The 26,092-nt window shown below is 34.6% G+C and overlaps 2 protein-coding genes, 1 non-coding gene and 1 pseudogene across 3 annotated transcripts; 2 read left to right on the forward strand and 2 right to left on the reverse strand.

Annotated features, from left to right (window-relative positions):
• The first annotated feature begins 8,255 nt into the window (after positions 1 to 8,255).
• Positions 8,256 to 9,077, forward strand: LOC106370498 (monothiol glutaredoxin-S2). Its single transcript, XM_013810499.3, has one exon. The coding sequence runs from the start codon at positions 8,485 to 8,487 to the stop codon at positions 8,791 to 8,793; it is 309 nt and encodes a 102-aa protein (XP_013665953.2). The 5' UTR covers positions 8,256 to 8,484; the 3' UTR covers positions 8,794 to 9,077.
• Positions 9,078 to 11,049: 1,972 nt separating this feature from the next.
• Positions 11,050 to 15,349, forward strand: LOC106371928 (acyl-CoA-binding domain-containing protein 6-like). Its single transcript, XM_013812043.3, has 16 exons — positions 11,050 to 11,374; positions 11,545 to 11,607; positions 11,906 to 11,984; positions 12,069 to 12,194; positions 12,288 to 12,365; positions 12,439 to 12,543; positions 12,635 to 12,701; positions 12,793 to 12,854; positions 12,938 to 13,077; positions 13,165 to 13,291; positions 13,382 to 13,496; positions 13,565 to 13,653; positions 13,888 to 13,971; positions 14,046 to 14,900; positions 14,982 to 15,041; positions 15,116 to 15,349. Exons 2-16 carry the CDS (start codon positions 11,570 to 11,572, stop codon positions 15,194 to 15,196), a joined length of 2,106 nt encoding a protein of 701 aa, XP_013667497.2. The 5' UTR covers positions 11,050 to 11,374; positions 11,545 to 11,569; the 3' UTR covers positions 15,197 to 15,349.
• A 6-nt stretch (positions 15,350 to 15,355) lies between these two features.
• Positions 15,356 to 18,664, reverse strand: LOC106387799 (annotated as a pseudogene).
• On the reverse strand, positions 15,907 to 16,032 carry LOC125593754. Its single transcript, XR_007329646.1, has one exon. It is a non-coding gene; the product is annotated as a small nucleolar RNA snoR104 (small nucleolar RNA).
• Positions 18,665 to 26,092: the final 7,428 nt, after the last annotated feature.

Here is a 26,092-nt window from a genome sequence, read left to right on the forward strand (position 1 = left end):
ACGTTAGGCGTTCATCAGCAACAACGTCGTGCCAAACTCCCCATCCCGGTTGAGGTTGGCTTTGTATTGGTATCAATGATGTAACAGCAAGCTGTAATGCCCGCAAAAATGACAAGTTGTTAACATAGACTCGTAATGAAAACAAAAGAAATGCAAAAAGAAATTCAACTAGTAAAACGAGGGAGATGAGGTGCTTACATTCTCATCAGCTTCCACGCGTAGTATGTCAACGTAGCTAATCTTCGGGTAAACAGGAAGATAAGGTTCTTCGAGTTGGATGATTGATAGCGAGTCTAAGGGGGCTGGGATTATGGACTGCAGCTCCGGAACGGCTTGAAATGCAAGGCGTTGTAATGCTAGGGGGAATCCCCTGAGCCTGAAATTTTCCTGCTTCAAAAGATCAACAAGCTTTGCAATAGGGTCCTCGCATTTCAGAGGGATGAACTTGGGAGGTTTCATGCAGGTAATAGTCTTGAGGAAAGCCTCTCTGCCCTAAGGGTGTAGGCAGAAAGCGTCGACGTCCTGGACCATCTTGACGTACTTCAGAGTAGGCCTTGGAGTTTGTTGATGAGCGATTAGAACACCATCAACAATTATTATTAGAGCTAGGCGCAACTTCTTTTTTCCTGGCATCGCTCTGTCAGTCTCGAGCTTGTGGCATAGATCAGCAATGGTGGTGAATCTCTTTTTTCCGATCAGCTTGATCCAGTCAGGATCTTTGTGAGCTTTCATCTGGTCTTCCAATTCAGTGTTGTAGTCTGCAGGAAAAACTCCACAAGGCAGACCTGTGATTGTGCCAAACTCTTGGAGGCCGAAACGGATGGGATCGCTTCGAAAGACTGACCAGAGTGTGTGTTTATCCTCGACAATTAGCTGTCTGGAAAGAAAGGCGTGTATTATTTTACACGAGGCAGGACATTGACGTGCTGGGAGCTCAAATAACTTCCCAAAACAAGAGTCTTTGATGTACTGGAGCTCTTTGGTGTTCCGGAGAGCATGATGTATAAAAGCTAGAAGGTCTGGTTTGGAGTAGATGTTGAGACGTCCGCTTGGGGCCCTGTCTGTGGCGAACAGCCGCAGTGGGAGGCGGTGGTCTGGTTTGTTGTTTCCTACAAGAACGTGGAAATGTTAGGACCGTAAATGGAAACAAGTAGAACACAAGACCAGAAAAAAAACTAACAAACTCTAAACTTTCCTTGAATTATTGATCCCTAAAGAAGAAAATCAAAACTTTTATGTTAAATACAGGAAACCTTCTCACACTTTCACAGAGTTAGACAGTTTTAACAGATGTGAAAATCGATAACTAACAGATCTTGAAAAAAAAGTACATGGGTGAAGAAATAAACCTTGCATGTCGGAACAATCAAGACAACAGATCGAGAAGGCGAGGAAGATGATAGATTTAGAAAGTGAGTGAGAAGGGATCTTAATCTACGCCGCGGAAGATGACAAGACAGCAGATCGACACAGAAGATTGAGGGGTGAGGAAGATGATAGAGTAATTAGGGATCTTAATCTACGCCGCGGAAACTAGAGTTCTTAATATCCGCCACAGAAAGTATCAGAGAGTGAGAGAGGGGGTGTGATTCGAAATGAGAAAAAGTGTGTCTTTAGGGTTACGTACTGGGTATAGTGTGGCGTTGGTATACTTGGGTTTAGGCTAATAGAGATTCGGTTTGGTTTACAATGTAGGTCCGGTTTGGTTTTATTTACTCTAAGGGCGTCGATGTCTTTGGCTAGCCAAGAAGGTTGCCTTATGTACAATGTGTCTTAATGTGAAATATGAAACTGGAAAAGTGTCGAGTAAAAAATTCCTAAAAGAAACATCAAACAGTCACATTTGGGACACATTTATTCATCCAGCTTATCTATGACTCTTCCTCGTCTTATAATTTATACAAATTACTGTACATATCTAAAATTATCAACGTTTAAATGTATATTAGTGTGGTAGTCGTCGACAAAAAAAAAATATTAGTGTGGTAGTCAAACCCAACAAATCAGACTTTTGAAGGTAGAAAACATCGAGTCATCGACAAATATTTTAACCAACAAGCTTGTCATTTTCGAACACCTTTTTTAATATTTACATAACGTCACCGACATATATCATATAGATTGATAATACTTGTACTAAAATCGCTAAATCATATCAATAAGCTCACGCTATATATATTAGAAGAATAACATCCCTTTAATCTATTTCCTCCGGTTACAGGCTTTTAGGCAATGCGAATTTCATATACACGCTTCTAATTCTCTCTCTTTTAATTTATTTTGGTCCATTAAACTTTGTTCTTTTCAGAGTCAACAACCGTATTCTCTGAGTGACAAATCTGTATAAAGAATGAAATATATATTGCTCTGGATGTCAAGTTATATTGTATGTATGGCAATGCATCATAAAAAACTGCATGTGGCAGTGCCACTCTTCGCAACGAATACGTAATCTATAATTAACTAAAACTAATAAAATAATTGAAGACATGTAACAGTATAAATTTCCTATTAAAAATAAAACAATTGATCTTGAACCAATGACTGCGAACCGGATCAAAGTAACAATATTTTTTTTTTTTTTTTTTTTTTTTTTCAAAGTAACAATATTGCTAAGCTGCGTGGGGGAATGATCATCATTCAGCTGCTTCTCGGCACATCATATTCTCCATGTGGCTGTTTAACAGCTAATAAGAGTTTCGTAACAGACAATGCACATGAGCGTTGTGGATAATTGCCTCTGTTGTCGGAGAAGCATAATGGACTCGTTAAGTGATCAAGAGGACGCCTCATTTTATAAACACACCACCGTCGATCCTCTCATCACATGACACGTGGAATAAGTAAGTGCAGTCAATGATTGTTAACCAAAACTCGTTAACGTGTGCTTAATTTTACTTGGACATTAAAAAAAGCTTTCTATTCATCAGTTGTACAGTATAATACAGATTCGGTGGTTCGATTTGTATTTTTTTTGGCTCAGTTTAATGGTCATTAGCCTAGTAAACATAAGTTAGTCTGATAAATTTATTAATATAGAAGAATTCATCCCTAAATTGTTTAATAACTGGCAGTCCAAAGAAAAAAAACCGTTAAATAGTAATTCCTCCGTTTTTTAAGTTAAATGTTTTAGAAAAAAATGTGTTTTATAAAAATAGATTTTTTAGTATTTTCTATGAAAAAATTGCGATTTAAAAAAAAATTAATTATCTTTATTGAATTATTATTAGTTAAAAATATTAAAAATTGAAATCACAGAAAACGATACATTTAATATAATGATTTAATGTGTTTTTTTTAATATGCGTAAAAACACTAAAGTTTCTGTGAAATGGAGGAAATATATATTATAGTTATCTTCGCTAGAAAAAAATAAACTATAATTCTCCTCTTTTACATAATGTGAATATGATCAAACCTAGTCTAGTGACCAAATTTATCAGACTATTACTACACTACCGTACATCACTAAATGTGATTATGTATTGAGCTGTCTTAATTAATACTAATGTCAACAGAATTATTTATCTTTTTTCTTTCCTTTCTTGAAAGAACTTGGTCGGGCATACAAATAAAATAAAGAGTTTCCTATATATCACGTAAGATATTAAAAAGGAAACGGGACCGAATTAATTCAAGCGTTTTGTTACGTTACACGTAACACATTACTAATGGTATGGAGGGGTTCGCTTAATTTAATGATTCCACTATTCATGACAATGCAATATCAAACCACCAAAACAGATACATTCACATAAGTCTAGTTTTTTTTTTTTTTTTTTTTTTTTTTAGTAATCATGTTAAACACATTAGTCTAGTTGAACACTGGTTATTCCAGTTTTCAATAACAATATCTATGTGTGATATTATTGAAGGTGACTTTTGGGCTCTTTAAAATCAATCAAGTAGCTTACAAACATTTCGATATGGTCACGTTTGGGGTGGGGGGGGGGGCATATGCGCCTCAAACCGTCTGAAAAACTCAACGAATACATGTGTGTTTGTGTCTTATAAGATTGCAGGCAGGGGAATGTATCGTATTTCCTATGATATTAATTTTTCAAGTGCAATCTATATACACTTGTTGGGTCGTACGGGCCATTATCTTTTACCGAGCAGTTTTGACAAGGCCTTGTAAGATTGTTCTTTCTTTAAGCAAAGGCCATACACAATGATGTTTATAAAAGGATATGGTATAATAAAGAGATAGTTGCCAGAACATGAAATAAGATAAAAACATTCAGGGAACAGAGGAGATGGAAGTCAAGACGCAGAAAGAGCAGTTGGAAGCCAATTTACTGATTCTTTTCTTTGCGTTTCCATGTTGATAAATATATTATACAATTATTAAAACGCAAACAATAATCCAAACGCAAAGAAACAGATAGTTCTAGGAAGCAAATGCTGGAGTTAATTCAAAAATGCAAAGCCGCGTTCGTGGTGTATATATAGGGTTGAATCATAAGGACAAATATGGCACGACGGTTGTTATGTTACCTCCATATATATGCAGCGGATGTGGAACGATAGAAGAGGACAAATATATATGATCATAAGGTGAAAAGGTTAGTTATTTTCGTTGTGCATCAAAATAATTAAGTTCTGTAGGAACATTAGTTTGAAATTATGCATGATTCGAACAGAGTATTTTATCTACCTAGCTTGCCCTTTGGGATTACTCTGTAGCCAACAATATGTTTTATATGTTTTAGGTGCAATTTGCAGTTTTTTTTCTTCCTTATTAGAAAAAGTCGAAAATTTAGTATGGGGGCAAGAAATAAAAGAAGGAATATGATTCGGAATCGTTTGTGGGAACACGCGTTTCTCGGTCGCGGATTTAAGCATTTTTTGTGCTGACGCCCGTTCGTCTTTATCAATCTCAACTTTCTTTTTTGGATCAATCTCATTCCTTCACGTCGTTATATAGATAGGTAAATACACCAGTAAACGAACATGTGTAAAAAAGTATTCTGAGCATCTCTCTTTTATAATTGAAAAAGAGATTTATTTTCTTAGAATATTTAAGTTTAGAGGTGCACAAAAAAAAGAATATTTAAGTTTAGATTAGATGAATGCAACTTGAGTTGCAAGAGCAACCGCACAAGTTACACGGACAACCGTACATGGCAAATTGGCAATATGTGACGCGACGACCCGTCCTCGCGATTTTATTATCATCATCGACAATGCATTACTAACTGAATTTACTAGCTATATTTTTTTGCTTAAATTTACTAGCTATCTTTTTTTCAAACTTAGTTTACTAGTTATAATTTAATCTGACAGTTTTATAAACAAAACTTTCAAACCATAAAGTATGGCATACATGTTTACGACATTCAAATTGCATGGCAGAGTAATAACCTTTGGTTATAATATATGTATTGTACTTAATGTAGATAGTTGACATTCTTTTCCTACTTTTATAATTTATTAGTAATATTATCCTATATATTCTGATACACTTTTTACTATATGTACTAATAGAACAACGTAACTTGAAAACTATTAACAATTAACTCAGCTATTTGTGTGCAACCAATGGTTTTTGGTCTATCTAAACTTAATTCATAGATAGCCTGTTTTAAACCAAAATTTTTAGTACGTAATCACATAGCTCTAAAAGTTAAACAATTTGAAAAGTGTTGAATAAGTTATATATAGAGAATAGGTGTGCTATATTTTACCAAAATTAAAAGGGAAAAGAAAGCATTGTAGGGATTCCAATATATATGCATGCATGAACCCAAATAATGTGGCCATTGGTCTTCTAGCAGGCCAAACTGTGAGGTCCAAGAGTCGTACATGCATTAATTTATATCGTAGTCATATATATCTCTATATATAATAGATATTTATTTATTTGTATATGCCTTAGGTGTATATATATGTAAGCAAGTCTAGAAGGGAGCATCTGCAGTTTGAAAAAGGTTCCTTAATTTATTTATTGGATAGTCATCAGCAACCCCCCCCCCCCCCCCCCTCAGTTCCAAACAATTGATTCAAATAGAACTAGACAAGGGTAAAAGACCTTATGTGTTAAATGTAAAAAATCATGGATAACAACATATATTAGATAGGGCTACAAAATTCAAGGTTTACAAGTAAGGATGAAACAATTGCATGGGTTACCAAAGCATTGTAGAGTTTTCTTAACTATATGATAATTGAACCTGCATTTTTTCATTTCCTTTTCGAGTGACACAAAATATAGCAACAGTAACCCTAATCGAAATGTATTTCGGAAAATCATCAAAAACCAGTCATGTCACCTTTTGCAATAATTCTGTTGAGAGTCGAATCGAGACCACCACTATTGTGAATGTAAATTTACTATAATTTTTGGCAATGCTGCAATGGAATGGACCGTCTAGGTCACGTATCTTATCCGACACCATGGGACCATCTACATATCTAAACTGGATTTTTTTCTTCTTATCGCTGCTGCATGTTTCCTCACATCTCAAAGATCATGGGTTATATATTCATATTTGGTGTTTATGTGCATGAACATGCTAAACAACATTACTAAAAAACATTTAGATTGATTCTTAGGTATGTTAATAAACCAATGAACCATGTTCTGCGAATCTGTATATTTCCAAACGAATGATAGAAACTAATTACACCACATGTTGCATGGGAATCAACTATTGAAACGAGCCGGGACCTCGAGGACATGCCCATATGTATAAGTATTTGTTATTACTTTCATACGTATTCTCGATTTGTGTCCCTAAAATTCGATGGTTGGCCACCATAAAATTAAAGCGAATTAAGTGCTTAGCTCATATATAGAATCCATTTCTTTCTCTCTTCCTCTCTCTTATAGTTGCTACAAAATAAGCTTTTACTTAGTTGAGAAATGTGGAAATGGCGAGTCGAGAATAGAATCCTCACGTAGAAGAAGAAGGGGACGTGCCTTAAAGAAAAAGAGACCTTATTTAGAATAACTACTTCTCCTGTTCTCCAACTCATAAGATGCCTCTTTGATATTACATATTCCAATTTTAATTTGTTCGAGAAAGAGGTTAACATATTTCAAGCCTTGGAATAATTATGCTTGCAAAGATTTAATTAGGAAGCTTGGATGTTTCTGAATTGTAGAACTTTATTTGATTATAAGTGGACGCTATATATTTGGCGATAATCCGAGGCTGCATGAAATAGACTTAAACATGAACTGATTAATTATGGTACTGTCACTAGGTTGATTACATTGCCGGATTGGTATGCATGTTTTTGTTTATCGTTTTTTATTTAAATGATGAAAACATTCTTTTAATACCATGTTGAGCCACAACAAGCTTATATTAGGCTATACTAGAGAACAATGTAAACATATACTTTAATAGTTTTTTATTTATCGTCTTGTTTATCGTTTTTTATTCTCATGCATTTTAATAGAAAATATTTTAGCAAAAAAAAAAATGTAAACATATACTTGCTTTTTTAATCAATGATTTGTGATTGTTTTATCTTAATTGATATTGACCTATAGCTCGCTTTATGGAACCGTACGAGCTAAGGACATTCTCATCTTTAGCCATACATGCATATATGGACAACTAAAAGAAACGATTTCTCAAAGGGTTGGTGACAGCAATCTCCAGCACTCTGTTCCGAACGACAGCACCGCCTGTTTTGTGGACTCTTCTTCGTGTTGTCGGTGAGGCGATTTCGAACGGGCTAGCAGTTTCGTGGATGCATTTCTCAGTGATGGTCTTGATGATTAGGTCTCTCGGAAGCTGTAGGTTACCCCGTTGCTTCAAGGTTTGAGCCGCCTTTCTCTTTGGGAGCTCGCGGCAACCGGGTTCTCGCTCCTCTCATTCTTTCCCTTGGGGCATCAACGCTTTGCTATCTCCAGTTCGCATGAAGGACCTTAGTCTGTAAACTTAGAATAGACTTATTCAAGATGCTCTGTTTAGTTTACTTAGAATAGGCTTGTTCAAGATGCTCTGTTTAGTTTATTTTCTGCATTTTGTTTCTCGTCTCCTCTGTTCTTCTGTAAAAAATTAAAAGCTTGGTAATATAATTTTAACATTTTATCAAAAAAAAAAAAAAACTAAAAGAAACGATAAAACTTTTGGAAATCATTAGATTCTCAATACTTACATTCCGTGATCCAAAAATAAAATTGAGCTGGTGTCGCTTTCGGACACGATATCGTTAGAAACGAAATCCAAACATCTTGTCCGATCTGATCCACTAATCATCGTATTCGCTGCCTCTATATAACTATATAAACAAAGACTTCTCACCAATTTCATATCCACACACAACATTCTCACAAAACCTTATTCTCCGAGTCGAATCAAGAGTTTCATTATTTAAACCTTTACAAAAAAAATTTGTTTGATATTTCTTTCGCCCGTAAAACACATAGATATTGATTCATACTCATAAACCTATTCCAATTGTAAAACAAAGAAACAAAAACTAAACAGTTTGATTTTAGCTGTGTGATACCATATAAGACTAGCAATGGAGATGGTCAAGAGGATGGTTTTGGAGAGACCAGTGGTGATATACAGCAAAAGCTTATGTTGTATGTCCCACACGGTCAAGACATTGCTCTGCGATTTCGGAGCGAATCCAGCCGTTTACGAGCTAGATGAGGTATCAAGAGGGAGGGAGATTGAGCAGGCCTTGTTGCGGCTTGGGTGTAGCCCAGCGGTTCCAGCGGTTTTTATTGGAGGAGAGTTAGTTGGTGGAGCCAACGAGGTCATGAGTCTTCACCTTAACGGCTCATTGATCCCTATGCTTAAGAGGGCTGGTGCATTGTGGGTTTGACTTACTATATTTATCTATAGTTACTTAACACTAAGATATAGTTACTTAACATTAAGTTAAGTACGCAGAATAATGTTTTTTGTTTAAATTTCAGACACATCTATGATAGTTGACATGGTGATCATATGAGTCCATGTAAGATCACTAATCAGGGTGTTGTCCTTTTATTGTTTTTGAGCTTATATCAGTTAAAAATGTTCGAGTTTATATGAACTTGTAAGAAAATATATTGACCTGAAGGATGTAATATATTAATTAGAGAGAATTATAGTTTTTTTTTCTAACGAAGATAACTATAATATATACTCCCCCCGTTTCACGGATATACACTTTAATGTTAGCTTTTTTTCAAAAAAAAAAATTTAATTGAGAAAGAAAAAGATTACAATGTTTGGTAGTTTATGTTACTATCATTTCTATATCAATATCCATATTCAAATCCAATGTAACAAAAAGAACAAAGATTTGCAAGCTAGAACATTAAACCGCTTTAAATCTTGAAACTAGTAAAGTATTAATTAATGAAAATCCATTTTTACTATAAAAGTTGAAGTTTATTCAAAGAACTTTAAATAATGGGCAATTCTCATAGACTATTTTCAAGTTTTGGTCAACAAAAATAGACCACAAAGAGGAAAATGACCAAAATGTTTCATTTAATAGGCAAAAAGACACTAATACCCTAGATATATAAAAAAATAAAATAAAAATAAAAAATAATTTTTTTTTATAGTTTTAGATTATATGTTTTCAAATTCGAACTTTTTTTATAAATTTTTTTTTTTTGAATTTTTTTTTTATTTTTTTCAAATTTTCTTTTTGTAATTCGAAAATACTTTTTGAAAATATTTTTAAAATTTTTATTTTCAAATTTTTAATATTTATTTTCTATTTTATAAAATTTTAAACCTCAAACCCAAATCTCCACTCCTTGACTCTAGGTTTGGATTAGTTAACCCTAGGGGTATAAGTGTATATTTACCTCTTTAATGAAACATTTTGGTCATTTTGATTCTTATAGTCTATATTTTTGATAGAAACTTTTTTAGTGCTATCCTAGGATATTTCCCTTAAATAAAACATACTACTCCCTTCGTTTCATAAAAATGTCGCTTTGACATTTTTCACACATATTAAAAAAATGATTGAAATGCATTTAAGTTCTTATTAATTACACATATTTAACCAATAGTATTTGAGATAAATGAAATTATTTATAAAATCAATGCATTTGTAATTAGTTTTAAGCTGAAAGTTGCATTGAAATTCTAAAATGACACTCTTTTTGTAACAAGAAAAAAAATACTAAAGTGACACTTAGGGCCTGACTGGTTCAAACGCAGCAGTTGCGGGAGTTTGTGGATGTGAGTGGTTGTGGTTTCTAGCGGTTTTAAGAGATTTGTATGACTGGTTATGCAGTTAGAAATTAGTGTGTTTGCCGGATACTTATAATTTGTTAACTACCAAATGCAGCATCGGTTAAATAATAAATTAACAATATTTACATTTTATATAATTATAAAAATATCAAAAATCATAACACTATAATAAATATAAAAATTATATTAAAAAAGTTATAGTTTTAAAAATTTTCAAATTATCGAAAATATTTTTATTTTTAAATTTTATAATATTAATTAAAATATAATAGATATATTTTAGTACTTTTATAATTCCAATTTAAATTTTTATTGTTTTATTTTATTTTTGTATTTATATTGTTTAAAAAAAAAATTATCCTCCCGTCCGCAACCGCAAACGTTAGCTGGAACCAACTTTTGAATTTATGAGGTTTAGAGCGGTTTGAAACGGTTTGAAGCGGTTTAGAGCGGTTTGAGCGATTGTTGCAAAACGCCAACAACCGCTATCAACCGCAAAAGCTGCGTTTGCGAATGGCAGCGGGAAACCAGTCATACCCTTAATATATGAAACATAAACTAAACAAAAGATTTTTCCATATCTTAATACATGAAAAACACAGAAGACATGTGTTTAATTAGTAAGTAATCATATTATCGGTTAGAGAGAAAACAAAAATCAGAAAATAATTAATTTAAACTCCGGGGAGAAGCGAAGGTTGGGTGGGACCCACAAAGGCGTCGCAACTCGCAAGCATTGCATTGAATGTCATCGGCGAACTCAAATCATAACTTAGCAGAAACAGACAAAACATGACGCCATTAACTCAACGGAACCTTTGCATCAAAAACATCACACTTTATGACACAACACAACACAACACAACACAACCCGCTCTATTGTCTCGAGCGGCTAAGTTAAGTCCAGATCGTGTACAAGATTCGGTTTTTCTCATTTTTTACCGTTTAAAGATACGAACTTGGGTCCCATATTATTGCTTAAAGACAAGAACTTTATGTGCTTCCGCAAGCATATATATCAATCTACCCTCTCCAATCATTCATCTACGCCAGCTTGCTACTACTTAATACGACGTCGTATTAGTACGTTCCGAAGCTGTGGATATATATGGCTATGGTGGTTGTTGTTCCTCTCTCTAGAAGTAGAAACTGATTCTATTCTCTTCCTCTCTTTACTGGAATTTTCTCGACTAAACAAACAGGTGAGCTCTTCTGGGTGTTAAGTAGATCTCTGTTTTGTCAGATTTGGGTCGGCTTCTGAAACGTAGATTCGTCTTAACAAGTCAAGGATGGATTCCTCAGAGATTGCTTGCTCTTGAGCATGTCTGGATTGATGACAATGTAGCTAATTTTATTTTATTTTATTTTTTAGGGTTTGTGAAAAAAGTTGTAAGAAAATGTTCAGCTTTTCAAAGAGGCGCATGAAGCTTGGCAGGTTAGTCTTCTTTTCTTACTCTTATCTGTAGATCAGATCACCTTTTTGGGTCTCCATTGGTTTTCTTAAAGCTGTGAACTTTTTTCATACTACCTTTTTTTTTTTTTTTTTTTTATAATCGATTATTTTATGAATCACCTTTTTGGAGAATCTTGTTTAAGCTTACTGTAAAAGCAACTCCCTTTTAGTACTATTGAAGTAAAGTTTAATCTTACTTCTTCTCAGTTTAGGGGTTTCTATTTTTAGATCAGTCTGTTCTGTTCTTCTTCTCTTAAACATTGGATGTAATTTGATTCAGAGTTAAGGTACAGCTCTCGGATTCTGCTCAAGGCACTAAGAGTCCTTTGCGTGTGACCAAACGCGTTGATAACTCTACTGTAAGCTAATATACATAAAAAGACACAATTGTTTGGTAACATTTTTGACTGTTATCTGATTTTGTAAAGAAACCATGTCTGCAGAATGAAGCTGCTGCTTTGGCTGCAACTAGTCATTCTGATGAACTTGATTTCCAGCCTTCATCTGGGAACTCTGAAAACTGGATGGGCTTGTCTGTTGGTGGAGATAAACCAGCTCCACGCTTTAATGTAACGAGTTTCTCTCTGTTTCTAGTCATTAGCTTCTTAGCTGTTTTGTAAAGCTAATGGGTGACAAAAGAGTTGTTGTTTTTTTTATGACAGCATGCGGCGGCAGCTATTGGTAACAAAATGATAGTAGTTGGTGGTGAATCTGGTAATGGCTTGTTGGATGATGTTCAGGTAAAAATACGTTGGAGAATTAACTTATTTGGTTTAAAGGGATTGACTTCCTCAGTGTTTTTGCAATTTGCAGGTGCTGAACTTTGATTCATTTACTTGGTCCACGGTGTCTTCAAAAGTGTACTTATCGCCAAGTAGTCTGCCTCTCATGATCCCTTCCTGGAAAGGCCATTGCTTGGTAATGTTGATTGTTTGTTTTGAGCAAAACATGTTTCTTGTTTTGTGGTTTTATATCTTTCGGTTTTGATTGTTTTTAATCAATGTGTTAGGTCTCTTGGGGTAAGAAAGTGCTATTGGTCGGTGGAAAAACAGATCCCAGCAGTGATAGAGTTTCAGGTTTCACATTTGTTGTTTAACATTCCAAAGATTTTTTTATGTTCAAACTCTGCTTAAGACGGTTTTGTATGTTTGAACACATTGCTTGCAGTTTGGTCATTTGATACTGAATCCGAATGCTGGTCACTAATGGATGCAAAGGGAGACATACCGGTATATTTTATAAGTCCTCTCAGTACTCATTTACAAGTTTGGTGGCTCGAAGAAACAAGTCTGATCCGGATAAGAAACTGCAGGTCAGCCGCAGTGGTCATACAGTGGTGAGGGCTAGCTCGGTACTGATCCTTTTCGGAGGTGAAGATTCTAAGAAGAGGAAACTAAATGATCTTCATATGTTTGATCTCAAATCATCTACATGGCTTCCTCTTAACTGCACGTGAGTTTTTTTCTTCTCCTTCTTCTAATGTCAGTTTACATGAAACTCTTTATTTTTCTTGACACGTTTTTTTTGCTTAATAATCAGAGGAACAAGGCCGTGTGCAAGATCAAATCATGTAGCCACGCTATTTGATGACAAAATTCTGTTTGTGTTTGGAGGTTCTGGCAAGAACAAAACACTTAGTGACTTATACTCACTCGACTTTGAAACCGTAATGCTTTTCACCGTAAACCTGTGTTTCTATCTTTCTTACTAGATTGAATATTATTCTTTTTCTTGACACTTAACATTTGTCATCAAGATGGTATGGTCAAGAATTAAGATTAGAGGGTTTCACCCGTCCCCAAGAGCTGGCAGTTGTGGAGTTCTTTGCGGTAATAAGTGGTATATAACCGGAGGTGGAAGCAGAAAGAAGAGTAAGTTTCTATACCTCGAAAACGCACTGAATCAAGTCAGATCTTACAAGTTTGCTTTGTTTTCACAGGACATGCAGAGACATTAGTCTTTGATATTCTAAAGGTCGAGTGGTCTGTGGCAAGCATCTCCTCTCAATCTTCCATCACAGCTAATAAGGTGCTTAAGTTTATAGCAGTGTTCTAAAATTTGGCCTAGGTGGTAAATCGGACTCAAACAAATTGGTTTTTCTTTACTGATTTTTTAAAAATCGGCTAGGAAAGCGCGTAATTACCGTCTAGCGATGTTTTTGACCATTGGTTTATAGTAGTAATAAACTCATATTTTCAAATTTTTTAGCAACAACTATCTTGTTGAAGCTCAGTTACTGTCTTGTGAAAATGTGTTGTATAGGGATTTAGTCTAGTTCTTCTGCAACACAAGGATAAAGACTTCCTTGTAGCTTTCGGAGGAACTAAAAAAGACCCTTCAAACCAGGTCTGAGCTCATATCAGTACATATGAAATGCAAAGTGTTTTGAATGCAAAGTCATGATTCTTTTCTACAAACAGGTGGAGGTTTTTACCATCGACAAGAACAAGAGTGAATCACCAACAACACACCATCAAACAACTTCCAAGAAGAACACTGGCCGGTTACTGTTTGGGAAACGATCTTCTTCCTCGGCTGTTTTAACCGTTGATGAATCTGTCAAGGCCTCTTCTCAGAGGCTGATTGATTCCGTTGCCAGACAGAAACTTGCTTCTGCCATTGAGGAGCACGGTGGCTCCGGCAGAAGGTCTTTATCAGAGATTGCTTTCGCTGATCATCGTACTCCATCTTCTGGAAACGTCTCTTTGCGCAAACAGTTCAGCACAGAGGAAGAGTACAGAGCAGTAGTTGAACCACCTGCAAAGTCCTCAGAAGAAGAAAAGATTACAGATGAAGACAATGGAGGTGGAGCAAAGATCGCAGCAGAGAAAACACCCTCTACTGTCTATGACCGTGAACTCCACAAGCAAACCTCTGAATCGTTTCCTTTTGCACACATTGATGATGCATTGATATTCCCTGAAATGGATAATGCTGCCACTTTAGCATCATCATCGAGCGTGTACCAGTTCCACGAGGCGAAAATGACGGCTCTCATAAGAAGAAATGGGATTCTTGAAGGGCAGTTAGAAGCAGCGTTGGCCGGAAGAGAAGCGGCTGAGAGAAATGTGTCGGTTGCGTTGAGGAGCAAACAAGAGAGTGATAAGAAGCTCTCTGACGCCTTGAGAGATGTGGAGTTGCTTAAGGAGAAGCTCACCGGGTTAGAGCTCGCACAAGATGAAGCTAATAGTTTGTCAAACATGGTTCACTCTGACAATGTCAGGCTCGAGCATGATGTAGCGTTCCTAAGAGCTGTCCTAGACGATACACAGAAGGTAATAATAATCCGTGTGTATATTATACAAGGTGAAGGATCAAAGTTTTAATAGCGTTTTGTGCGTCTGTCTGTTTTGTAGGAGTTGCAGTCTACAAGAGGTGTTCTTGCAGGAGAAAGAGCAAGAGCGTTTCAGTTGCAGGTATCATCATCAGTAACTAATACAACTCTTTTCTATTTTTGGCTTTTTTTTTTCTGAAAGTGAGGTTAATGCAGGTTGAAGTGTTTCATCTGAAGCAAAGGTTACAATCTCTGGAGAACAGAGCTGCTACACCAAGAAAGCCTTTCCATGTCTAAACAAAGACCTGTTAACTAGAGATAAGACAAGAACCTTTAAGACTTGCAATTTGTAATATTCTCAAGACAAGAATGAAAACCATTTCTCTATGTTTTGTGGATTAATGTAAAAAGAAATTCAGAAATCTCAATAATCTAATCAGATTCCAAGCATCAGAAGACAAGTAATAATATTACATATCCATTTTCTTACCATATGATTAATCGTCAACGACTATCTTACAGAGAATACATTGATTAGAGGTCAGCAACTAATACGCCTTTTACACAGAATACATACAAAAAACATCAGGGGTTGAGACTAGAGAAAACTTTTGGTCCTTTTCTCCGACCTATCTGGCCTATGATTAGCATTTTTTTTAGTTATAGACATGGAAAATAACATTATCACTGGGACTCTTCCTCAGGTGGTTCTTCCTCTTCTTGAAGAAGGTTCTCACGGTTGTCATGAGCCCAGAAGCCACGCACATCTATTAGCATGCTCGCAACAGTTCCACCTTGTTTACATCCCAAGAGATCATTCAGAGTGATCTTTAACGGGTCAGAAGGTTTCACCATGTCCCAGATCTCGTCCCGAACGTCCACTATGCACAGCTCATAGTTCCCACCTTCTATCCATTTCTTGTGAACATCTCTGCAGGTTTTTAACAGATGAGATTTGATAAGTTTAGAAGTATCACACACCAGGAGGGTGTCTTTTATTATGGAGCTAGTGTCTTTGCAGATAAGAGACTCGCGGAACAAAGCTCAGCTACCGCAAGCAGGAAAATGCAGAGAATTTTATTTAATATAGGAAGATTGTATCAGATAACATCACAAACTCTTTGATGCTCCCCTTCTTCACTTCCATGTCTTTTAAAAGAAAATCTACTAAAAACCAAATGGATTCAGTCACTTGATAGAGAGATTCATTTACCTGAAAAGAGAGTGAATATCAGCAGTGGTGAGGAAGCCTCTCCCTTGGAGATCAAGACAGCGGAATAAGTATGTCAAACCCTCTGGAGTGTCTTTGTTCTCCAAAGCAAGAACGAAATCTAGGAAGCTGTCGAAGTCCATCTCCCGGGAATTGACTCTGCTGCTTTTGCCACGGCGGACATGCTCATCAAACACTACAAAGAGTAAAGGATATGATGAACCTTTTCTTTAAAAAAAAAACCCTAGTTAGTTACTTCTAGAACTATAATTCAAACGTGTTTCGATCACCATTGGTGACTATCAGTACCATGAAAAGTATAAAATGACCAAAAAATGTTTGAAGTTTACCTCTTTCAATGAAAATCTCAGTTAGCGTCCCATCCGCGTATTCTTTAAGTTCTTGTTTGCTCAGCGATCCACTAGCATCTTTGTCAAGTGCAAGAAACATATCTACATAAGAAAGATAAACTCTACATCAATTTTCTCCTGAGTTCTCTTTTCCGGATGCAGGTATTAAGAAAAAAACTGCACACTCACCACATACACGTTGAGCTGAAGTCAATGAGAACCAATTTTCAGCTTGTTCTGTCTCTGTGACTTCCTCCTCACTTTCCTAATGTAGAACACACGCGGAACAATCAGCTTCTGAAAGTGGAAAGCTATTTATGCTTGATCACAGAGTTGTATTTCACTAATCCTTCATCTAGACTGACCTGATGCAATTCCATTAGTTCCTGCAGACAATTACCGAGAAGTATCTTCTTAATACAGGCTTTTCCTGCACGCAAAAATAGATCACACACATTAAACACATGGCGATTAGATACTCTACTCATACTAGGTTAAGCAAATTTCTCATTGCTTCATAGTTATATATCTTTAGTTCCTACCTCGCCTATGAGGATCACAGAAGAAGAAAAACTTTTGAGCAGCTATGCGGCAATACATTTGTCTAAAGGTCTCCAGCATATCCCTCAACTGTGCCAAATTAGGGATTAAACCCATAATATAAGACTCCATCTCCTACAATAACATCAGGTATAGTATTTGTAAAGAAACATCAGATTAGAGTCAGCATGGTCCTTAATGCTTCTTTGGGGCAATTTAAAACTTTAAGCTTAGGGCCACTTGGGTACTTAGAAGGAAACCATCAGAGTCTTGATCATGCTCACTCATATCAATCCTAGCTTGTGTAAGCGACACCTGATAATCAGTGATGAACAAATGATTATCACAATAATCAAAGTGCAACTCAAAGATATCAAATGATAAAAAGGAACATGAGGATACCCACCGTGCGCAGCACATATAGATAGAAGGGTAAAATGGCAATCCTTCCAGCATCATCCTTCACAAACTTCATGAAATTGGATGGGCTGAAAAACTGACGACATTTGTTCAGTACATACGGAGGCAATGTGACAGAAGTCTTCATAGTTCATCTACATGGACACAGATTTAGCAATTATCAGAATCATTGGTTAACTTAGATACGCATAGTTTCAAAACTTTAAGCATGTACCTTTTCAGCACCAGTGGCATCATCAATCACACAATTTTCTCTCAAACAATTCCACAAAGCATCCAAATCATCGGAGTTTAACAAAAGATCCGACTGTTTCTGTGGAAATGAATCAACATAGTGAAATGAGCAAAGACATTAAACGTCTTCAAGCGGAGGCAGTGAAGAATCTATTATACCTTCAAGAAGCGGTATTTCGCAAGTTTTTGGAACCTTTGACTAATAGATCCTTCTTCTGGTTTCTCAACAAAGAATAAAGGAACAAAAGCTTATTGTATAATACGGAAAAAGGAAAACCAAGTGTGTAAGAATGCAAGATTTAATCAGGTGAAATGCAGAGACAAGACTATATCATCTTATAAAGTAAAGTGCCCATACCTTCTTGTAGAAACTAGGTATCGTGCCTGATTCTTGGCTTTTCAGTTGCTTTTCTTTAAATATCTCAAAAAAGATTCTCTTGATCTCAAGCTCTGCCAAAACAAACCCCAGCAAAAATCAAGACCCAGTCACTATTTAATTCATAGAAAGAGCTACATTTTTTTTTTTCAGAAAGTCAGGAACTTTACTCGTTTCGAACACACAACGAGCTCGAAAACGCGAATAAAAATTCAAACTTTGCTACGGGATAATGTAAGACAAAGGAGTTTATGGCAATACCCATTAGAGCTTCGGATCCTAATCCGGCGCCGGAATCTTCTTATGCGTCGGTGTATGATGGCTCTCGCCACCGCTAGATCCACTATGCATTTTGCTTCGAATCCCAGCAAAAATCAAGACCCAGTCACTATTTAATTCATAGAAAGAGCTACATTTTTTTTTTCAGAAAGTCAGGAACTTTACTCGTTTCGAACACACAACGAGCTCGAAAACGCGAATAAAAATTCAAACTTTGCTACGGGATAATGTAAGACAAAGGAGTTTACGGGATAATTCAAACTATGCATTTTGCTTCGAATCACGCAAATAGTCACAACCTAAAGTGAAGCAGAGAGTGAGAGCTGAATAGTTGAACCCTATAGAGCAGCTTTCAAACTTTTGAAAGGTGACTAAAGTAAAATATAAGTCCTCGATTTTATTGTACTTTTGATTATCAGCCAATTACTTTATAAAAATCAAATTCTAGTATAGAATGTGTTAAAAGCCCATTAAATCATTTTCCCGGAAACAGAGCATATAACAAATAGCGTCAATATAAGCCCATTAGCTCTTTCTCAATAAATGTCCATTAGCTGTTTCTTGACTCCTCGAGCCCATAAACTATTATCTCTATACTATTATCGGAGAAAGTGAATTTGCTTACTTATCATGTTTTCCATGATTTTAGAACCAATCATTAGTTTACTTCAACAATTTTAATTAGACTGATTAAATTCATTGATATTTTAATGTATAATTATATAATTAATTGTTTAACTGATTAAAAATTCACATTAAAAAATTTATCTCAAAATAATAGAAAATGTGTTTGGAAAAAGAAGATAATTTCATATATTTACTAAGTTTTTATCTACATCTTTCTTTCTTATTTCTTATTAATTTTTATAATTAGTATTATATATACACATATAATAACTAGATTTATCATTATACTAAATATTTAAAATAGGCTTATAATAATATTTTAGTATAATAAATATTTATTTGTTTTTATTCAGTTGCAAGAACAACATATATTTGTTATTTAAGTTAAAATTTAATATCTATTTTTTCAGCAATGTTTATTTGTTTTTATTTTTCTAAATATTTTTATTGGGAATGAAATTATCTTTTTAAAATATTTTCAAAAAATCTGGTTGTATATGAATGCTACTTGGTTGTTAGTTGATATTTTAATGTATAATTATATCATTAAGTATATCATTAATTATATCATTAATTATTTAACTGTTTAAAAATTAATATTATAAAAATTATCTCAAAAAATAATAGAAAACATGTTTGGAAAAAAAGAAGATAATTTCATATATTTATTATTTTTTATCTACATCTTTCTTTCTTATTTCTTATTAATTTTTATAATTAGTAGTATATATGCACATATAATAATTAGATTTATCATTATACTATTTAAAATAGGCTTATAAAAATATTTTAGTATAATGAAAATTTATTTGTTATTATTCACTTTCAAGAATAACATTTATTTGTTATTTAAGTTAAAATTTAATATTGTTTTGTCAGTAATGTTTATTTATTTTTTCTAAATATTTTTATTGGGAATGGAACTATCTTTTAAAAATATTTTCAAAATATCTGCCTCCAAAAGAAATTTTTTCATAAGATTAATTTTTATTCATATAATTGTTTATAAATTAATATAGTAAAAACTGGTTAATGATAACAAATATTTTAAAATAAAAAATATTTATGTTGTTATCTAAAAAATAATGTTTTTAAATCAATAAAGTTGAAAATTAAGAAATTGAAAGACTAATAAAACAATATAAATTGAATGTTTGATTTAAATTTTTTGATCTTTAATAAGTACTAGATCTTGATCCGCGCCCCCCGCGCGGATGTTGGATTTAATTTGCGTTCAATGTAAATTTATAAACCATTGATTTTATAAAATGTCCATTTATTTTTTTATGTTTTGTAAAATATATTTAGAGTATAATATATTATATTATAATATAGATGTTTGATAATAATTTTTTATCCGTACGTAATATTATATTTATAATGTTATAACTCGATGCAATTTGATGTAATTGTAATGTTCATATATTAACCTATTGATTTTTTTGTTTATTTATTTAAAAATGATTTAATTTTTTACAGTAGGTTTTTATGAACTATTATTAACTTTATAATATTTGGTTTTCTTGAAAATTGTATTGTAGCAGATTAATATATATATATATAAATAAAAATATGTTCGCCTCACTCCTGCTTTACGTGGAAAGTCGATGCCTGACAGGCCGACACGTGTCTCGGCTGTATTAAACGCAAAACTTCATTTAATCTGAGAATTTGTTGGGCTTTTATCGTTAGGGGAATATCTATAGTGTTTTGGGCTACTACTTTCTGATTATGTATGTGGTCCGTCGGCCCGGCCTCGATAACCCTAAATCTAATGAAGCAAAGAAACATAGGTCGTCTCTCTCCTTCTTTCTGCGGCGCTTGGAAACGTCTGAGCTTCTTCCAAATCTCTGAAATGGTTCGAGTTAAACTTTTACATATGCAATTGTTATATCGGCTCTTTGAATCACTTTTGCATCTGTTTTGTTTTGTGAGGCATAAAGAATCAATCTTGAGAAAGGTCGTCAATGGATTCCGACATGGTGGAGATCGCTCCTCTTGCGTTTGCTTCGGGTTCGACAACTCTAGAAATCCAAAAAGGTTAAATCTTTATATCCTTTTTTGTAGTTTATGTACCCATTTTCGTTGACTCTCTTAACAAGAAGATCCAAAGACGTACTTGAGCAGTATCTTATAAATCTTATCAACTCCAATGATTGTGCTCCAGAAACAGCGCTCTTACAATGTAACTTTTGGAGTACAAGCTCCTTCTTGATTAGGTAATATGAGAGAGAGTCCTCATTTGGTTCATAACTAATTTGACAGCTTTGTGAATCGTGGTTATGTAAAATATAGTATTATAGATGATCTTTGGTTAATACAATTTAAGTGACTTGACTATACATGACTTTCATTATGCTAATTACATATTTAAACTGTTATCTTAAAGCATTGGATGTGTATCTCATGCATTCATGTGTCTGTTGTAAGTTTTCTAGGCTGGTGATATTTTTGTTTCAGCCTATAAAAGTGTTACCACTCAACAGAGGTAGATAGAATCATAACAAGTGGGTGAAGACGCTCTCGAGGCTCTTTCTGCAGGAAGTACGAGATTTGCTACTGTTTTACCTTTTAAGTTGTGTTTTCTGCAAATAGCCTTACAAGCTGTCCTTCTTAACAAGAGAAGTCTATTGATCCAACAAAGCAAATAAAGCTTCCTCACTGGGCTGGAGCCTCACGAAAAGTCTAAAGAGGATCATATTTTGCGCAACTAGGGAGATATCTTAACACGATAGTTTGTCATTGAGGAGTTTGTTGTTGATCCCAACTATGGGGAGAAGGTTAACTTCTTATTTTCTACTCTTAGTTTCTTAGACATTAAAAGTGCAGCCTTTTTTCTATTGCAGGAGTTTGACTGCTTTCTTAATGTATATAAATTTCCTCGCCATAGACGCTTGCAAGTTAGAGTCTAAATTCTATATGTAGTTTATATGTTCTCATCTGCATATGTTTATATTTGACGTTGGTTCTGCCTCTATTGTTTTATTTTGTTTTGTTGATCTACCTAGCCAAGAATATTTCTACGTGGAATGATTTGAAGAAAAATATATATTTATACTAAAGTTTGGATTGTGATCTAAAATAATACTCCTGGCGAAGATACATGTATTTTATTATCTTCTATTTTGGTGAAAGATTAAAAAGTAAATTTCGTAAGATATGTGAAGCTTTTGAGGTCAATTGCTATCCTTTCAGTTGAGATCTTGGCGGAGAAGCTCAATGATGACTGAAGTGTTCATTATTTCTTGATATATGATTGATTGTGGTGTTTTTCCTTCTGTCACATCATCATGAATTCTATGTATTCTTTTATAAATGATAACCACATGGAACTGTAGCCAGTTCTTCTGTATAATAACCAACAGCAAATGAATTATTTAAGAATTTCCTATCTCAACTAAAGAACTTCTCTAAGTATGCATATATTAAGTTGGCTAATTTTATATGCCATAAATCAACTTCGCAATCTTGCATACTCACTGCAAAACATCAAATTCTTCAAATAACAATGAAATAATGTCCGCTAGCGTGGATAGACCACCAGAAACAAAGTCATTTTTATTGAAAATAAACTAAATATTTACAAATTTGTATAAAAATTTAAAATAATTTAGCAGAAAAAAGTTAAACGATTTTTCTATATGATCTCAAACCTGTTAACGATATGAGATCTTAACCATTTTAATTGGCCCGTTTGCAGGCTCTCCAATTCCTTTCGACAATTGGTTTTAATTTATAAGCTGTAACCGCATTGTTTGGGACAAACTTTCCTAATATTTTTGACATCACCATTAAAGACAAGGAGAGGCATTATGATTTTCTTTAAACGTTTTTTGTAATGTTCTTATCTCTAATCACCAGTCTTTGTCCATGTAAAATAGCTAATGTGTATGAATCATGGATATGTAAAAGGCTAAGCATTCTCTCCAAAAGTAGCACTAAATTAAGTTGTTGATTCTGATTCCCTTTAATGATATTGACTCTGAAGAATTCGTGTGTGAAGCTGTTGAATCCACCTTGCTTACGACTGGAACCGGGGACTCTACCATTAGATTTGCATATTAACAATCATATATCCGTGATGAAAAATATAAATGTAACACATCCCGTCCGTAGGGCTGGCCGACCCTAGTATACTATATATTACAGTTTGTGTTTTTATTTTCAGTAAAAAGAAATAACAATTCATTGTAATCAATTAATTTAAATTTTTGATTTTAAGTGAAGTGGCAGATTTGTAAATAAGAAAGAAATGCAATGGTAAAATGTGTAAATAAAAAAAAATATTTAATCTGCTATCCGTGTTTTCAAACAATTTTCATTTAATCTGCTATCCAAGTTTTCAAACGACATAATCTGTAAATGAGAAAGAAATACAGTGACTAAATAGGTAAATAAAAAAATATTTAATATGCTATCCTTGTTTCCAAACAACTTTCATTTAATCTACGATCTAACTTTTCAAACAGTACCAAAAAGTACTTCAGTTTTAATAATATAGATTTATAAAAGAATTATGCATGCATGTGCGGACAAAATACCTAGTATACTTTTATGAGAGTAATACTTCAGCCTGTTTTCTTGGAGGTTAATCTAATCATATGATTTCAATGAGACCCGATTACTTGCTAATATTTGGATCATAAAAAGGATAACAATTACTGGGTATATGCAAAACTGCTCGACTGTATACAACTACAAGTACCGATTTGGAGTTTGTGACCGGTATTCAAATTCGGTTAAGGAAACGGATTGGGTTGTCCCGGTACAGAAAAAAAAAAACAGGAAGAGTAGAAACGGGGAACAAATGTCTAAGCCAATGAGGGATACCAACTGCAATGTAAGAGTTATATCTTGGAGGTTAATCTAATCATATGGTCCTTTTTTTTTTTCACACTGAATTTTATTATAATACCAAAATGTGGTCATCTGTGATGTTTACATACATACAAAAAATGATAAACAAAGGGCTTTAACTAAAAAGAAATGGCTAAGCCAATGAGGGATACCAACTGCAATGTAAGAGTAATATCGATTCCCTTTGATCACACTATCAGCAATAAGCTTAGCGCCTTTGATGTCATTAGGAGCATGGAATTTAACATTCCAATCCAAGAAGCACTGAAGCAATGGTAGCATTTTGGAAGAGTAAAACTTAAGTGATGGCCAAGCTGAAGGTTTGGAGATGGCTCCAATCAAATCATTGTCTTCGCTTGCAAAAACTATGGCATTGAAGTGAAGCGTTTTCAAACAATCTATGGCCCATTTCCAACTTTCCAAATAAGCATCATGCTTACTATAAATACCCGTAAAGGAGTTTCTCCCGTGAAGAAGGACTTTGCCTTGTCTGTTACGAAGGATCCATGCTGCTACACTTTTATATATGATTTTATCCCAAGAAGAAGCAATATCACATTTTAACCAAGATATGGGAGGAGGTTTCCATCTAAATAGAATCTTCTTTTTTCTAGCAAGATCAATGGATTTTTCTTGATCATCCAAGGTCTTAATCATAGACCAACGATCAGCTTCTTCAAAACTTCCTTTGATAAAAGATGGACCTAAAGCAATTTTTCCTTCAAATAAGAAAGAGTTCCTGTTTCTCCAAATCAACCATAAAATCCAAGGGCCACATCTTCTAATCTGCTCTGGGATTAAGATATTTTTTCTTGTCTTGAAAACATAAAATATGTTGGAATAGACAGAGGAAGAATCAAAGCCAAATTCGGGGTGAGAGAAGTTACTTTCAGCCCAAGTTTGTTTTGCAACAGTGCAGGTAAAGAGAACATGATTTAAAGTTTCCCCCTCAAGACCACAAATCTGACAACTGGAATCAACCTTCATACCTCTTTCAATAAGGTTGTCAGCAATTGGGATGACTCCACTTATGACTTTCCATAGAAAGATTATAATTTTTGGAGCAGAGACTGTAGACCAGATTAGGTCTTTGATGCCATTCAAAGAGGGGAGAAAACCACTTGAGACAAATGCTTCTTTGTTGGCTTCTTTTTCTGCTAACCAGTAACCAGATCTTACTGAATATTCTCCAGAACGTGCATGATTCCATATGAAGTAACCTGAAGAAGATACCACTGGTTTAATTTTTGGATAATTTCTTTATCTTGAGGAAAGAAGAGATCATCCAAAAGATTATGGTTCCAGAGATGCGAATTAGGTAAAAGCAGATGGTTGACTCTGAGGTTAAGGTCTACAAGAATATTCTTCATTAGGGGAATGCACATACGATCACCATCAACAAGCCAAGGAGTGGACCAAACTGCGATGGATTTACCATTACCAACCATAAGTCTCAAACCTTTGGATAGAAGTTCTCTGCCAAATAAAATACTCCTCCAGGCAAACGAAGGTCTAGAACCAAGAGAAGCAGGGAGAAAGGATCCATTGGGAAAATATCTACTCTTAAGGAATTTGCTAAGAAGTGAAGAAGGAGTAGACAAGATTCTCGAAGCCTGTTTTGCTAAGAGTGCTTGGTTGAAGGTTTCAATATCCTTAAAACCCATACCACCACGCTCTTTGGGAATACACAACTTATCCCAACTAAGCCAATGGATCTTAGCTTTATCTTCCGAAGATCTCCACCAAAACCTAGCCATAGCTGAGGTGAGATTGTTACAAGTAGTTTTAGGTAACCGAAAACAAGTCATAGCATGAATTGGCATCGCAAGCGCAACAGATTTTAGAATAATTTCTTTTCCTGCTTGGGAAAGAAACTTAGTATACCAACCTGTCATTCGTCCTTTCATCTTGTCTTGAATATAGTTAAGTAGCTCTACTTTAGAACCACTAAAACATTCCGGAAGACCAAGATAAGAGCCGGCTCCCCCTTCAGAAAAAATTCCAAGCTGAGACTGAATCTGATCTTTCACAGTAGCATCAATGTTTTTGCCAAATGTAAGTGATGATTTGGTTAGGTTAATAACATGTCCAGTAGCTTCTTCATACTTGTTGAAAATCTCTTGAAAGACTTTACATTGATCAATGTTAGCTTTGAAGAGAAACAAACTATCGTCTGCAAAAAACAAGTGATGAATCGCATGACCATCATTGGAGAATTGAATACCACTCAAAGAACCATTATCAGAAGCCTGGTTGAGCAAGTGAGAGAGACCTTCCGCACAAAGAACAAAGAGGAAGGG

This window comes from Brassica napus, chromosome C9, assembly GCF_020379485.1.
Source record: "Brassica napus cultivar Da-Ae chromosome C9, Da-Ae, whole genome shotgun sequence".
Lineage (NCBI taxonomy): Eukaryota > Viridiplantae > Streptophyta > Magnoliopsida > Brassicales > Brassicaceae > Brassica > Brassica napus.

Excerpts from the sequence above, each read along its gene's own strand:
- LOC106370498 (XM_013810499.3), top strand. The coding sequence starts at position 8,485 with ATGGAGATGGTCAAGAGGATGGTTTTGGAGAGACCAGTGGTGATATAC.
- LOC106371928 (XM_013812043.3), top strand. The coding sequence starts at position 11,570 with ATGTTCAGCTTTTCAAAGAGGCGCATGAAGCTTGGCAG. Across the intron at positions 12,544-12,634 it reads CCTGGAAAGGCCATTGCTTG|GTCTCTTGGGGTAAGAAAGT; the intron begins GTAATGTTGATT and ends TCAATGTGTTAG. Across the intron at positions 13,497-13,564 it reads AGGTGGAAGCAGAAAGAAGA|GACATGCAGAGACATTAGTC; the intron begins GTAAGTTTCTAT and ends TTGTTTTCACAG.